Source organism: Epinephelus fuscoguttatus, linkage group LG2 (genome assembly GCF_011397635.1).
Source record: "Epinephelus fuscoguttatus linkage group LG2, E.fuscoguttatus.final_Chr_v1".
NCBI lineage: Eukaryota > Metazoa > Chordata > Actinopteri > Perciformes > Serranidae > Epinephelus > Epinephelus fuscoguttatus.
Genome location: NC_064753.1, coordinates 9,747,901 through 9,764,487, shown reverse-complemented (window position 1 = coordinate 9,764,487; position 16,587 = coordinate 9,747,901). Strand labels below are relative to the sequence as shown.

General features: G+C 40.1%; 1 protein-coding gene across 3 annotated transcripts in view; it reads left to right on the top strand.

Annotated features, from left to right (window-relative positions):
- Positions 1-16,587, top strand: part of mtss1lb (MTSS I-BAR domain containing 2b) — a 110,088-nt gene that overhangs the window by 68,437 nt on the left and 25,064 nt on the right. For all 3 annotated transcript variants that reach the window (XM_049602600.1, XM_049602590.1, XM_049602606.1), the window contains exons 4-6: positions 7,998-8,082; positions 9,543-9,634; positions 11,543-11,617. In XM_049602600.1, the coding sequence (XP_049458557.1) occupies positions 7,998-8,082; positions 9,543-9,634; positions 11,543-11,617 (252 nt within the window). The remainder of the gene's footprint in view (positions 1-7,997; positions 8,083-9,542; positions 9,635-11,542; positions 11,618-16,587) is intronic.

Here is a 16,587-nt window from a genome sequence, read left to right as displayed (position 1 = left end):
ATGGGAGCCTGGTCATCAATACCATTTACTTTTGCAGTTGCATGTTTGCATGCATTGCGCAGCAAATGGAGAGACAGAGGCTGACGAATCCCTCTGCAAGATCATAGATAATAGTTGCCATGGAGATGCACTGGTGGGAAGGCCACAGATGCCCCAGGCAAAGACAGAGAGAGAGAGAGAGAGAGATTGAGAGAGCATGTTATCATTAGACAGCAGACTGTTTAAAGAGGCTCATTGATATTCTCTGGGAAAGCAATGCTATACACCAGTGTATGTGTGTGTGTGTGTGTGTGTGTGTGTGTGTGTGTGTGTGTCTGCTATTGTAACTGTCATCATAAAGTACCTGTAATCACTCTAGGATAGTAACAAGATGAGGTGTGGTGGTTGTTCCCTGGACTGTCCTGCTTTTCCACTGAACTGAAAGTACAGAGCATTAGAAGAATATATGATGAGAAAAACTCTCCAAAAAAAACGTTTAACTTTTAAGACTTAAAAAGCTCTAAGAGATGTTTCTTCCATTTCAGTATCCTTGCTTTGATTCACAGTTGAATGGCTGCTGGCTACATATTATTTTGTTCACACGAAGAGCGATAACGCAATAGCGTGCCTAGTTACATTATTGTCCGCTGTGAAAGTGTTCCTCAAGCGCTCGTCAACACGGGCTTGTCTGCTACTTGCCACAGAGCACAGTGACTGAACCACATTTTAAGTTTGTATTTGGTCAATGGAAACATCTATGTTTATGATCAGTGTCTGAGCCTCATTTTAACATCACATTTCTCCACCCCATTGCATCACTGTGTGCACTGCAATGCACAGAAAGCTAGCAGGGCATCAGCTAACTTTGGTTAGCCAGTACTAATTACCAGTTGGTCGAGTATCACAGAGTCATTGGAACACTGAAAAAAGCTGAGGCCAGCTCTAATTTTGTTTGTATTGTAAAACATGGTAATCTTATGTAGTTATGTAATTAATTCCAGAATTGTGTGTGTGTGTGTGTGTGTGTGTGTGTGTACTGCATTTGTGTGTGTTGGTTTATCTGTTCCTGTTCCCATTCTCTCTCTAAGCCCTCTTCCGGTTTTCATAGGGAGGTTACTGTGTGTGTGTGTGTGTGTGTGTGTGTGTGTGTGTGTGTGTGTGTGTGTGTGTGTGTGACTGCATACTGTATGTGTGTGTGGTATTCCCTCTCTTTCCCTCAGTCTCTCCCTCTATCTCTCTCCCTTGCAGTGAAGTTCAGACATTCGTTTCCGTAGCAGCAGACAATTTGACCTTAGCAACAAACATTCTCATTCTCACCTTAGCAACAGGCCAAGATCTGCGCTGTCATGGAAACCGTAACAAACCTGTCAGTAAAGTCAGTTGCTAGGTGACGGGGAAGAATAGTTACTTTGCCATTCACTGGGCAGACACAAACACTTTGCCCGGTCTGTGACTAAACATGATCAAATCTGGTCTTGATTTTTATCAGAAAAAATTTATAGGTTTTAGGTCTGTATATAGCTACTGGATTATTTTACGCATTACTCTGGATACACAGAGTTAATACCATTTTTAAATTTCTATTCGAATGTTGTAGCCTATCTATCCACGATAAAAATAATAACTAGTCCATACCCATTGGTAGCTTTGTCACCTTCTACCTATGCCAATCCTCAATGCCTATGTGCAGTTTCACATAGATTGACCACGTCAGTGAGTAGAAAAACATGGGACAGACAGAATGACTGACTGACAGAATGACACACTGACAGTTTCCGTGATTATTTACAGCATACCATACCATGACTTAGTCATACCAAAAATTAGAAAAAAAACCCCAAACATTCGGCCACAGGGGGAGCCACAGCGATCGGTTGCATTTTAGCCATTTTTAAGCATTTTTCTGTTGTTATAGCGCCACCCAGTTGCCAGTTAGAGTTAAATTTCTCCAGTCACCTTGAGGCGTCCTGTTCTACTTATCTACCAAGTTTAGTAAAAATCGATATGGCGGTTAGGCCTAGATAAGAAATTAGCTCTCTAGCACCCCCATTTTGTTTGATGGGGTCAATAATGGAGGGGTCCCCTCAGATTATGTGTGGTCATATGCCTACAAAGTTGCGTGGTGATCGGTGAAACCCTTGAGATGTTATACACCTTTATATGATGAGCCACGCCCTCCGCAATATTCACTGCCTTATAGAAGCTCAGTTTTAGTAAGTTTTCCAACTTTTGCCAAGAGGGAACTTTAGATATTGCTCCCCAGATTATGTTCATCGAGTTTCATGCAGATCGGTCATACTTCCTAGGAAGAGATCGATTTTAAGTGTTTTTCAAAAAATTCAAAATGGCGGAAAATCTATATAACCGGAAGTTATGGGTTCTTGAGGCAAATATGTTCCTCATGAGGAGAGGCATCTCTGTGCAAAGTTTCATGTCTCTATGACATACGGGGCATGAGATATGCCCATTCAAAGTTTACAATTTCAGTCGGTTGCTATAGCGTCCCCCTTTGGCCAATTGATGTAATATTGTTTCATTCGCATCCTCCCATGACCCTCTACCACTGTGCCAAATTTCACATGGATTGACCAAGTCAGTGAGGAGAAAAACGTGGAACAGAGACACAGACAGAGTTTTCGTCATTATATAGTAAGATAATAATTTCATTTATATATATCACTGAGCAAAATGTTGATATGATAAATAAACTTGTGGGATTTAAGTAAAGGAAATAACTACATACATAAACAAATAACATGCAAATATAAAAGATAATCTCATGAGACAGATAACATTCATATACAAAGCAGATAGTGCCACAAAAATAACAAGTGCTTGGATCTAAAACAGATGAAAGTGCAAAATATATGGAAGTGCATATAAAAATGCAAACATGTCACGCCTTTATTTTTGTCCAAAGCTGACATTAAACTCAGGTATCAAAAATCTTTGCTGCATATAGTAGAACTGATACATCACCACAGTTTTGTGATAATGATACAAAATCATAAATCATAACACATCTCTGGAGCTACTGTACAAGGCTAGTACTCAGTACCTTGTCAGGGTGGGTCCCCTCACAAACACATAGACACACATGTATTTTCACAGGGAGCTTTGCAGCCAGGAAGCAGATCAAAAGCAGGAAGGGGAGAGCGAGAGAGGGGGAGAGGAAGGAAAAAGAGTAAAGTCATATTTCCCAGGAGGGAGTCCCTCCTTCTCTCTGCAGGACGTAGAGACAGACAGACAGACAGACAGAATGGGGCTGGGGGGTAGGGGATTGATCTCAGAATACTAGCACACTTTCATAAGTGAAAAAAAACCTATAATAAACAAAAATGTATATATTTTTGAGCTCTTGGGATACATAAAGTCTCATAGGCTCTGCTCTTTTTCCTTGAACTTGAGATTCACATACATTTCCCACTGGAAACAGACGCACAGGGAAGCTGCTTTACATGGAAGGTTTAACGACTCTCTTTGGCTGTACATTTTCGCAATGTCTTTGCTTTACATGGGAAACTTAAAGGAGAAATCTGGTATTTTGCACTTTGAGCCCCATTTCTGGGATGATATAGTAGTGACGATTGCTCATTGTCATGGCCTTCCCCTGCTTGGCTTAACAGTGCTGCCTATGGCCATGTGTGAACCTGTCCTAAAACGTTTTCAAAGCCATGAAACTCACAGAGTGGTCCGTGGTGTTTGTTGATGTTTTGACATAAAAATTGTACTGTCCTTAGCTGCTAAATGTTCCACAGTGTTCACCATCTAGTTGCTTACTTCGTCTATCTGCTGCTGCTACTGGGCACAAGAGAATACAGGCTTTGGTGAACAATTAACCCAGCTACCCACAGGGCAAAAGGCCATCCTGGCAGACTCTTATCACCCTCTTTATGCAGAGTTCAAATCGAACAGTTATCTGAGGTCTTCTGTCCCATCAGCAGTTGGGTTTTTAAACAAGTCACCTTTTTAATGAAGTTGTATTGGAGTCTGAACACTGTGACTCATTGCAATTCATATTCTGGTGACATCTGTTGTATATGATATACACTTATGTCTGTTTATTGTATTATTTTATGATGTTGCCGTATGATTTTGGTTGTGTTGACCACTGCTGCAAACCAAATTACCCCTTGGGACATTAAAGACTTTCTCATTAACCTTCATCAACATACAATAAAACAGCACTGAATCAAATGCAAGTCTACTTGTTTTGGTTAATTTGCAAGAAACAAGCCAGACGAGCATGTTTCGAGCCATTGCTGAGCCTCTTGTAGTTTAAATAAAGTGCTGAAACATGTTGATTTGCGTTGGAAGCAAATTAACACTGACTTACACACACATACACACAGTAGCTGTATTCTAGATGTGTGTGTGTTCTGCACAGCCCCTCATCTAGTTGTTGATCTCCTATGGAGTCTGAGAGGCATGGTAATAACAGACAAACAGGAAGAGGACCATCATAAATGTAGAGATCAAACACACACACACACTTGGCTGTAACTCCAGTCCCATGTTTCTCTCGCCAGCAGTGAGCTCATTAAAATGAGCAAGGCGACCCCTCTCGTATTCATGGTCTCTCATCTCTCCTCCATCTCTTCCTGTCTCATTTCTTCCACAATCCTCCTCTTCCTTCCATACAGAATATCACACACACTCTCTTCATCAGTTATGTGACTTTGCTTTTCTCTCTTACCACATCAGTTTCATGATCCACTCATTGATTTGGGATTAGATCACACTGTCAACACACAGTTCAAAATACTGCTTCAGCTGTACAAGTGATCGGCATGCATGGTGTAAACCAAGCATGTGTGTGTATGTGTGAGTGTGTATGAATGTGTGTGTTTGGGGGAGGGTAGCTCTGCTTTAATGAATGGTTGCCGGGTAGAACAGGAGGCGTGAGGGAGGAATTTGTTAATTATGAATGGAGCACTTCTCTCTGGATGTGAACAACACACAGTGTAAGTGTGAGTGTGTTTGTGTGTGTGGTTTGGCATTTGTTAGTGTATGGGTATGTGGTAACATATATGAGGACGTGCTTTATGATTGTTTTGATCAGCGGGTTGCCGGTTTGAATCTACAGACTGGCTGGTGAGGGAGTTAAATGAGTGATATTAATTACCATTAAGGTGCTAATGAGTAAGGCAGGTTGATCAGACCAGGGCAGCATAAGGTCATTCATTTTTGAATTAGGACCAGAGGAAATCCCAAGGCAAGGCTGAGGTTTACACAATCTAATGTAGGAGATAATGCCATTATATCCAACATGTTTTACTGAGAAATAAAAAGCAGGTTTGGTTCTGTCCTTGTATGGCATTAACATAAAAAAAACAAACACATACATTTTACATTAAAAAACAGTTAAAAATGTGTATATTGTATATATTTTTGTAGTATTTTTTTGATCATCTTTTTTTTTTTCGATTCTACATTTCTTGTCTTTTGTGGTATCCTAATTGTTATGTACCAATAGCCTACACCAAAGCAGATTTCTTGTATTTGTAAAGCTACCCAGCAATAAAACAGATTCTGACTGTGCTTCAAAGCAGGGCTTTGAGCCCATTCTCGGAACCTATCAGCTGTATTCGGCGTCTGACTTCCGGCAGGTGGCGATACAGCCTCTGGGGGCAGACTCCGATTTTTTGGCATTCCGGTTTGATTTGAGCAGAGAAGGCGAATTTACGTTTCCGACTTCCGTTTATATATATGTAAATATGCTGAACCATTGTGATGGATTCAGAGTTTGCAGTGACGCCAATTATGTTCCGCCTCGTAAGTTCACCGCACAGAACGTTTAAGCTGGCAACAACTGCAGCCAGCTCAAACGTGATTGGTCAATATCACGCGGACTACAAACAGCCTACAACCGGAAACCAGGGCTCTTTCGCTCTTCTTCTGGAGCCTACAGACTCTACATTCACTGAATGTAGACTCTACATTCACTGAATGTAGAGTCTGTATATAGAGACTACTTTGAGCCAAATGCTAACATGGCTATGTTAAGCAGGTGACTTTCACTATGTTCCTCATCTTAGCCTCCCAAGTTAGGAGGATAAGATTTGGTAATTAGTACTAAACAAAAAAAAAAGCTGCAGGCAATGGCATTATTTTTAGTATTCAGTATTTGGTCAGTAACATCTGCTCATGGCCTGACATGAAATCACTTAAGTGTTTCTAACTAACCAGTCTACCAGACTTTATGATAATCCATCTAAAAGTTGTCAGTATAGTTTACCCCTAAACAGAGATGTTACCCATATGGTGACGCCGCTGGTGACAATGGACATCTGTGCAAAACCGAAAGTCATTCCATCAGATAGTCAGTTTCAGTCTGTTCCAAAGTGGTGGACCGACCGACCAGCCCATATTGCTGAACACTAGCATGTTACAGGGAATACTCATTGTTCAGAAGGCTCAAAAATCCAAAGCCCCTGTAGTCCAAAAAATGTCCCATTAAACCAAAGGGCCGCTCTGAAGGACTGTTTCAGTGAAAATATTCTACACATTCTCCCAAACAGAAGCACATAGCTATTTTTTGTGCAGAATGACATCATCACAGGGCGCTCTGTAGGTCACCTGGTGGAGCAGGTGCCCCATGTACAAAAGCTTTGTCTGCAGCAGCTGGGGGTTTGATTTTGACCCATGGCCTTTTGCTGCATGTCATTCCCTGTTACTCTCACCCTTTGTTGGTTGGGTTACGTAGGTTTAGGAATGAGAAGTGATACTGGGCCTAGAGTAAGAATATCAGGGTAAGCCAAACAGAGGTGGCTTAGGATGGGTCATGACATAGAAGAAAGGTCCTATGACATCATTCTGTATCATAATTGGCCATGCACTTGTGTTTGGGTGAAGTCTGGAGCTATTTTGGAGAAACTGCCCAACGGGGCAATGCACCTTTGTTTTTCAGGATACTGGACTGTGGGCCGAATGGGACATTTTTTTAGTGGGGCTTTGTAACCATGAGCCAACGGAACAATGGCAACACCCCCGATGTTACATGGCTACATATCTTCAGAGTGTGCTTTTTATTTGATGAAGTTAGCTTACTGAAGAAAAAAAAACTACTAAATATGTAGTCACAGTACATGTAAGGTGTTGCCGGAAAGGTTACATTATTCATTATGAAATTGCTGACTGAATCATTTTAGAGAAGTTACCCTCCCCCTTTTTTTCCAAACATTGAATTTTTCAGTTTTGGATGAAAATATTAATCTGGTGCATAACATTTTAGAATAACAACCTTCCTCCCTCAGCACTCCCTGCATTTTACTGTGTAAGCCTGTCTAAGCCCTTGTGATAAAGAGTGTCTCTTGAGGAAATCCCATTTGGCTGCTGTTTAATCTGAATTTTCCAGTGTGTACATTACAGTGGCAGCAGTGATTATGATATTCTTGAGGCACTGTATACTATATAAGCCACACCTCAGCTTGAGTCTTAGCATAAGACTGAAGCTATAATAACGTTTTTCTTGTTGGCTCTCCACCTGCACAGTTGAGGCAGCAGCTCTGAGCACCTTGTTTGGAAGTTAGCGGTGTCTGCCATCAGTTAAACTGACTTTAACTCCGGGGTCAGGTTTTTCCACATGGGTCTACTCTGCCTTAAAATAGTCTGGTGTTTACAGTTGCAGGTTAGCTGCTCACGAATCTGGGTCCCTGAGCCGCTGGCTCTCACACAAACACACACTCACGAGACACTACTTTATTTGGACGAAGCAGGGAGTGTGTGTAGTATCTACGAGAGGCAGATTGAGGTCTTGTGTAAATACTGCTGAATGTGAAAAGATACAAAAGCTTTGTAGTTGTTCATCTGTTTGAAGAATACAATGCTTCTACCAGCATTTACTTTACACAGCACACTAATAGCTGTAATGTAAACACTGATCACAGCTTTGTGTTGTTTCTGTGCAACAAAAAGGGCCTTCAGTGGTAAATGTGTAGACTTTGGTAGCATCTGTGTGTATATGCATGTCTGTGTGTGTGTTTCATCATATTAACATGGCTATTTTGTGTTTCCAGGAGCAACCAGGGATATCGGTTCAGCTCTGACCAGGATGTGCATGAGGCATCGCAGCATTGAAGCCAAACTTCGCCAGTTCACTAAGTAAGATCTGTATCTTTCCTTCCTTCCCTTTTCACTGTTTCTGTCCTCCTTGACCTCATTCCTTTGCTTCCTTTCCTTCCTTTGTTGAATCTAAGGCCCAGACACACCAAGCCAACATCAAAGAACTAGTGGCAATGAAGGCTGATTGTTGCATCACTCCATGTTGCCTGTGTCTTAGCCAAAAAGTTGCACCTAAAGATCTAGCAGAGACTGCATCCAATGGCCAACTGGCTTTGTGTATCAGCAGGAGGCGGTACTCTGTATTTGACATTTTTTTTTTTTTAAAAAAGGGAAAACGGAAGACTGACAGGATGGATTCAAGACCCTGGTTAGCCAGTTAGCACATAACAGCACATCCTGAAGTGAAAGACCAAAGCAAATGGCTAGAAACATAATCCAACCTTATATAACACAAGTTTGTTTTGATCTCACGCCCCCTTGACTTTTCGTTTGTTTACTTTCCTCACTTGTGTTTCTCTTCTTGTGCACTGAGCTGGGAGGCCAATCCAAGTGATTTAATTTACTGACAAGGTCCACTTACTCTGACGCTGATTCCACATGCTGAATTGGACAAACAAAAAGCTGCCAAGGGCCAACTAGCGCCAACGGTGGGGGACACACTGCAAAAACTAGAGTGACAGATGCTCACTGATGGCCTGACATTGACCAACAGCCGACCAGCGGCCTGGTGTGTCAGGGCCCTTACACTGTAGCCCATCAGGATTTTTCAAATGTCAAACCTTTAGTGTTTCCATCTAAAGCTGAACTTGGTTTTAGGGTTATGATGGAGCAACTACTTGTTGAGGTTTTCTTGTCAGCTGTATGGATATCATTAGGAACATTGCTCTGTCTGTACATATTGAAATGACTGTAAATGAATACAACCACTGGCACACAACTCAGACCACTCAGGAAACCTCACCAAGAGTCTGTTTTCAACCATTGTTTGCCTTTACCTCTTTCTCCATACTCTGTAATGACTTTTCCACGGCACAAGCTATTACACTGATGGAGATGATAATGATGATGATAATAATCTATGACCATGGTAATGACAGGGGTCCCTTTGAAAACAGAGTCAATCTAAAAGCTATTGTGTGTCAGTGTATATGTGCACATGTTCCATTTTAATGTAAGTATATACATTTGTATCACATGTATACATGTGTGAATAGGGAGGGGGGCAGTGTTCCAGATACTAAAATTGCAAAGTGGAATGATTCGTGGAGGGAAATATGTGTAAGGATCTCATTCCAGAGACGTATCATTTTCAGTGGGGTTTTGTGGTCGGGAATATGGGGGTCGCTACTGTTTACATTAAGTCGGTCTCTTTTCAACACACTACACAATGAAAATGTTTGTCTGAGGAGTCATTTAAAATGAAACAAAGCAGTAGGTATTGGCATAGGATCTAAGCAGTCTCTTATGTTATGTACCTTTTTCTTAAATCTCTCCCACAGTGCTTTGATGGAGAGTCTGATCACTCCTCTCCAGGACAAGATTGAGGACTGGAAGAAGACAGCAAATCAGCTGGATAAGGATCATGCCAAAGGTAAACACACACACACACAGCATGTTGTGATGCTAATTTATGAAACTACTAAATTACATAGTTTCAGCCCCACATCCTCCCCGCTGAAGTAGATTTAAATAAAGTACCTACTGCTTTGCAAAGTGCAGCTCTGTAGCTGATTGACCACTGTGAAGGTTGGATAAAAGAAAGAAAAGTGTAATCAGTGTAGATCCCTTAATCGTCAGGTATCCGGTACAACAATTTAACAAAACTCTAAAAGAGTTTTTTTTTTATGTCCAGTTACCTGTTAAAGCATTGCGCATAGAAGTACTTTTAAAATCATGAAATATGATCTTGGAAGTCCAGTTTGATTAATAATTTCTAATACTATAAGAGAAGATTTGCAATTGTCAGATGTTATTGTCTCAATAGTCACAAAGTGAGTGCTGATTTTCACTGTCCAGATTTCAATTCAATCTACCAGGAAGGTGGGCTTGCAAGTACTTTATATGCCACTATAGGACATTCCAAGGTGATTTTGCAAATGCTAACCCAGGGTCAACTTTTTACCCATTTTAAGGGTGGAGCCCTCTTTGTCAGGTCCTTCAATATGTCAACCTAGTGATTGAAATAAAGAAAAAACTGGGTTTTTAATGCAGTGCCATTATTAGTCTGATCACCACCTGAGGGTGCTGTCACACCTGTAGTTGGATAAGACCAAGTTAAAAACTGTTTGTTGTTGTTTTAGTCAATTTCATGCTCTCACTTACTTATAACAAACAAACCAAGAGCTGGTAGCATGAAGTCATATTAACTGAAAGGTAACTCATTGATTGGACATCTTTGGGACTTTCATCCTGCGCCATCCATCATAGGGAGATGAAATCCCACTGACTGACTACAAGTCATGCTGCACTTTACTGATACCATTGTGTTTCTTTACATTCTGTGTTGCAAAAGGCTCAAAAATAAGTAACCCATTAAGAACGCTATTAGACAAGGTCGCAATCTGTGACCTATTGGCTATCAGATTAACGACAATGAAGCCTCTGGAAGCAATGACCAATGTTCCATCTGGTGTAGCCAGCAGATATTCTGGGGGCTTCCTTCTATGCACTGGTCATTTTTGCAAATCTCTATAAACAGTTACCTGGATATGAATGCAAATAGATAAAAATAAAGAGCTAACATAAAGCTAATTCTTATCAGACAACAGCCAGTGGGTTCTGAGAATGCTTGAGACCGCCTCTTAACATGGACTGCTTGCCTGCCATCCAAACATGATTGGTCAATACTACTGGGACAACAAACAGAAACCAGAACACTTCCAATACCAAAATCTTGTCCCATTGCCTACAGGTCCTGCATACTTATGCAGGCATCTGTTAATAGAGATTATCAAGGTTATAAGCAGACCTCATGTTTCAAAAAAGTTACATATAGATAGAATGAGGGCAACAATGTGGCATCATAATATTACGTTAGGGTACATTTCTGTCATTGTTTACTGAGTAGCTATGAAACATGCCTGGTCAGGGAAAAATCCCCTCTGTCACATGCTGACGCATACATATTAATTACTACGGTTACTAGATGATAAAATCATAAATATATGCATTGCTTACATCTTGCATAGAAAATTGATTTCTCCCGTTTATTACAGTTTGTCATGCTTTTGTATGAATCTTACTGGTTTCAGATCTGCTATACTGATAGCCTGGACTGACTGCTATAAATCAAAGATGTTGCTCAATGCTGACTGTAATCACTAATGATCAGTATTTCCCTCCAGTCAAATGTCAAGTGTTTATCAATGAGCTCTTGTTTTCATAGCCCCTGGACGTGTTTCTATTTAAGTTAATATTGTAAATCCGAGGTAATGTAAGTTCACACAGAGGGGGCTTTACATTCCTTTTACTAAAGCATCTCTGTTCATCCTGTTTCAAGAGTACAAGAGGTCACGCCACGAGATCAAGAAGAAGTCATCTGACACCATGAAACTACAGAAGAAGGCTCGTAAAGGTAACAGTCAGCTGTTGAGCTCAGGCTCCTCTCACACTAGACAGATCAGACAGAATTGTAGAAGTCAATAGTGTTTTGCAAGGTCACAAAGACAACATCAATTCTACTAGTATCATCCAGTGCTGTAGCTGTGGCTATTAGGACATTCAGATCATTTGGCCTCTGTTATCTCTATGAGCTTCTCACTGTTGCTAGTAGTGCCAGTGTATCCTAAATCAATACCAGCAACAATATTCCCTGGACCAAAACTGGATGTTGATTTATGGTTTGTATCTGATTTGGATGTGTGATAAAAAGCAATACAATACAGATTCAAAATACAGTGATTGCCTTTAATACCAACACACACATACAGAAAACTGAGTCATTCACTGAGGTCAGGAAGCACAGTCCCTTCAGTCTAGGTCAAAGGAATTGTAGGTTCACATTGCCATCTAGTGGTGCTAAGTAGTACTGCAGGTCTTTTCTCATTTGTCCTGAAACACTTCACTCAGTGATGCAGCAGCCAATAATTAGTGCTTTCTCTCTAGCAGCATCCATTCAGTTGCCAGGCAGATGAATACATAAATACACAATGTCTGTATAGTAAATTACAAAATTACATCCTTTTTATTTATATTCTTTTGTTAAAGAAAACTATAACTCATGTTGTGTACTTACAATTGGGATTGTTCATTTAAAACATTAGTAATACATGAAAATTGATAGATCCATAAAAAATAACACAAATAATTTAAATAAAACATGAAATGATAGAGAGAGACAGTGCTGTGTCCCTTGCTTTTATGTCTGAAAGTGTCTTACAGCCCTGTTAGTGCTGGTGCTTGGTGGTATTATTATTTCTGGATTAAGTTTTTGGTTGCAGCAGCAGTGTTATTTTGCTCTAACGTGTGGCACTGTGGCTGTCTTGTGATGGCTTCCTTGTACTAACCTTAACAATGAGTTCTGCTATTTCTGCTCTCTCTCTCTCCCCCCTTTCTCTCTGTCCCTCCCTTTCTCTTTTCTTATTTTGCTTCCTTTTTTTAATCTCCCCTTCTCACTGCTACCGTCTCTCTGTCTCTCCCTCCCTCTGTCCCCCTGTAATAGAGATCCAGGGTAAGTATCAGCTCGCTACAGCTCTGCCGCATCACCTTCCTTTACTCACATTCCCAACCTTCTCCTGCATATTACCATAAAAGCATGTGTCTAGTGGGGGCTAAAACCCAGCTGAACTCAGTTTACTACTTTGTAGTTATTACTGTATTTGTTACATACATACAGTTCCAGTAAACTATGTGTAGCACAGTACAAAACGTATATAAACACAAGATATGTTTTTTTAAGTAATCAATAAGTTTTGAAAATAACACATTTACATTCTGTAAATGACTGAAAATCAAATAGGTGAAGTGTGTAGGATTTAGAGGGGTATGGTAGCGTCTAGTGGTGAACTGTAGATTGCAACCAGCTCAAACATCTCCCAATTAGAATTCCTCCAGTTTAATTCATCAGGAGGTTTTAACCAGGAGCTGGATTATCCACAGAGGTCCGTTCCTCTCCAAAACAAATGGACTGGATGATTAAAACTGTTAAAAATGCTGAATAAAGCAGTTTCCCATTACAAATCATTGTATCTCTGATGCTGTTTGGCATCATGGAGACAGACGGCTCACGCAGAACTTGTTGTTGTGTGCTCACCCATTTTCTCTTCCAGACATTTAGGAAGTTTTACTCTGAACAGAACTATCCACAGAGGTCTGTTCCTCTCCAAACAAACAGACCTAGTGGTTTAAACTAGTATAAACACCGAATGAAGCAGTTTCACATTAAACCCATGCACTGTATGTCAGACACACTTTGGCATGTCGCTGTGGGCGGCTAGTCCAACACGTGCTAAGGTGCGGTGAACATTAGATCCAAACGTTCAGGTGCTTTTTCACCAGAAGCTGAATTATCCACAGAGGTCTCTTCCTCTCCAAAACAAACGAACCTGGTGATTTAAACGGGTAGAAACACTGAATAAAGCAGTTTCACATTACAAAAAAGTGTTACTCCAGCACTGCTTATTGTAGTTGGGCTTCATACTACTGTGGCTGATGCAAAAACGGAAATGACCCTATCTAGAGTCAGTGTTTGGTTTGGCCTATCTGGGCTACTGTAGAAACATGGCAATACAACATGGCAATCTCTATAAATGAAGAAACCCATTTCCTACCACCCACTTCCTATGTAGATGTAAATGGCTCATTTTAAGTTAAAGAGAACACAACAATTCTTTATTATCAGGTCATTTTACACTAAAGAAAACATACTTATTACATTGTATTCCATTTCTGCCAATATATCCTCCTAAATCCTACACACCGGTCCTTTAAGTCCAACAAATTAATACTACTTTCTGAAGGAATATTATAGTTTGAAAATTATTAAAGTTTGAAAGGGCTTGAAATGTGCTTTTGTAGTGCATACAATACAAATGTTATTACCACAAACTAATACATATGTTGAACCTGAAGCTTTAGGGCCCTGCGAGCCTCATTTAATGTGCCCAAATGCCTCCTTTTTTTGGTCTCATTATGACTGACAAGACATCATGTATCTGATCTTATCTATTTTTTTCCCAGGACAGCTATTGTGACTCTTTTTACAAAACTAGTTGCATCAGAGCAGTTCCTAAAGAAGCCTCACTTAAAGGTTTTGTCTCCTGGTGACAGAGAAGAGTTCAGCTCATATAGCTTTTAGTTGTTTGAGGAGTTGGAGTCGTGCCGTTTCACCTCCAACAATGCATGATGTAATTTAACTTCTTGTTCCTTGACTCCTGCATGACTTCTGTAGCTGTTACCACTAGCTTTGTAGTCACACCACAGGCTCTCATTGTGCTCTCATGCCACTCCTCTTCTCTTGTCCTGTCTGTCATTCTGTCTCCATTACTGATTTTTTTTTGCATGTTGTAACACTACAAAGAGTTATTTCATGCCTTGCTTTCAATCCATTGCATTTCATGTTTTTTTCTGTTAACAGTAGATAAGGTTAAGATTTTCTACTTATGAACCTACTGTATGTCTTACCTTTTGTCATCAATTGATTGCTGTGCAAATACAGCAAGTACTGAAGTTTTATGGCAGAAAAACATTATTTGAGTTTTGGCTCTTTACTATCATTATTTTGGGTGTGGACTGACAAAGTGACAAAGAGGGAAAATTGCACACTCTCAGACTTTGGAATCAACTTTTTATGCATGCATATAGGCCAAGTCTTAGTCTTAGTCTTGAGCTAGAGAGGGTGTCTCTCCAATCAGTGGCAATTGTGATAAAGCTAGCACAAAAGAGATATGCCGTTACTGTAAAGACTGGTAAATATCCACAAGACTGACTTTATTATTTAAAGGTGCTGTGGTGAATATTTGATATTCGTCATAGCATCAAATGGCTGTGTGTAAAGTGAAAGAGGTTGCTCACAGAGACAAGCCCACAGAGAATTCACCTGACTAGTTCCCCTCAGCTCTAAGGAGCATTTTAATGTTTTCAAAAGGATAGTTTGGATCTTTTAAGTGGGGTTGTATGAGGTAGCATAGTCAGTGTATTATACTGTATACAGTAGATGTCAGTTGGCATACCACCAGTTTGGAGAAGCAAGCTGGAGTACTGACACTAAAGCTAAGCATTATACTGCTGTGGAGTGGTCAGAGGCAAAATGTATTTTAGCCACCTAAAAATAGTCCAACCTGAAAAAAATCAATATCAGTTTAAGTGTTTGCCATATTTAGAGTATTTTCAATGATAAACCTTTCCTTCAGACAGCAATTTCTGACAGATCTGGAACCATCATATTGCTCTCTTTAAGGCCAGACTCCAATGAGGACAAACAGTGATTTAATGTTGCTGAGCACAGAAGCTGCCTTAATTAGTTATTTTGTTTGTGTTATTGTGTCTTTGGTGATCGTTCTAATTCACCAAAGTCACATTATAACAAAAACTAACTGATAGAGGCAGTGGTAGGCCAGCTGCTACCGTGTTACTGTTTTTTCAGTGGAGTCTGGTGGCTATGACGAGAGCATAGATGGGGAACTGAGGCTGTTAATAGCTTCAATGAGCTGTCTGCTGCAAAATAAAGCAATGAAAATACACTAGATATAACATACACTTTAAGTGTTAAAGATTTATTTTGGTGGGACTGTTTTTTACATGTTGCTGCCCACCATCCACCGCAGTAACCCCCTGCTGAATGTATAAAAATGAAAAAGTGTTTACCAACAAATTAAACTTAAGCAAATAAATGTCAGTGTTTACAGCTTGTTTCTGCTGCTCCCACATGGCCAAAATTTGTTATTGCAAGTTTAAAGCCTAAGCAACAGCAAGTCCCTACATTTAATCTGAATTGCCACCAAATTTATTAAACATAATCAAATCTTTTCAGTTTCTGAGGACGAGGGATAGAAATAGCCAGTATTATTAGTTTGTCTTGATAACTCAGCTTAACAATATATAGGTCATTGAGCGTTTAGGGTATAGTTGTATAGGGTACATGGTACTGCTTAGTACTCTTCTGATATGCTTTCCATGTCCCTCCATACATAGTATGCAGGACATTATGTCACTAGTGTGGCTGCTGTTGGCTTAATAAAATGACATAAAATATGGTGACACAACATGATGTGCCTGCATTTTGGATTCCACATCAACATTAAAAAAGTACTGAGCCAAAACATCAGACAAGGTGTTTCTGCTACTTTGTCTGTCTTAGCCTGAGTTTCATAATATATGCTAGTGGCTTGATGGTGGAGCAGTGCATTATCTGAAGCAGAGGCTGATGGAGAAATATCACATCAAGTCCACATTGTGTTAATGTTTTTTGATTCTACTGGTATAAATACCAACACACTTTTCTCTTTCACTTCTATCTGCACCTCCACCTTTCTTTCCCACCTCCTTTTTATCCACCTCTGCTGGTGAAAACCTCTCTCCTCTCCTTCATACTATCATCATCTTCTC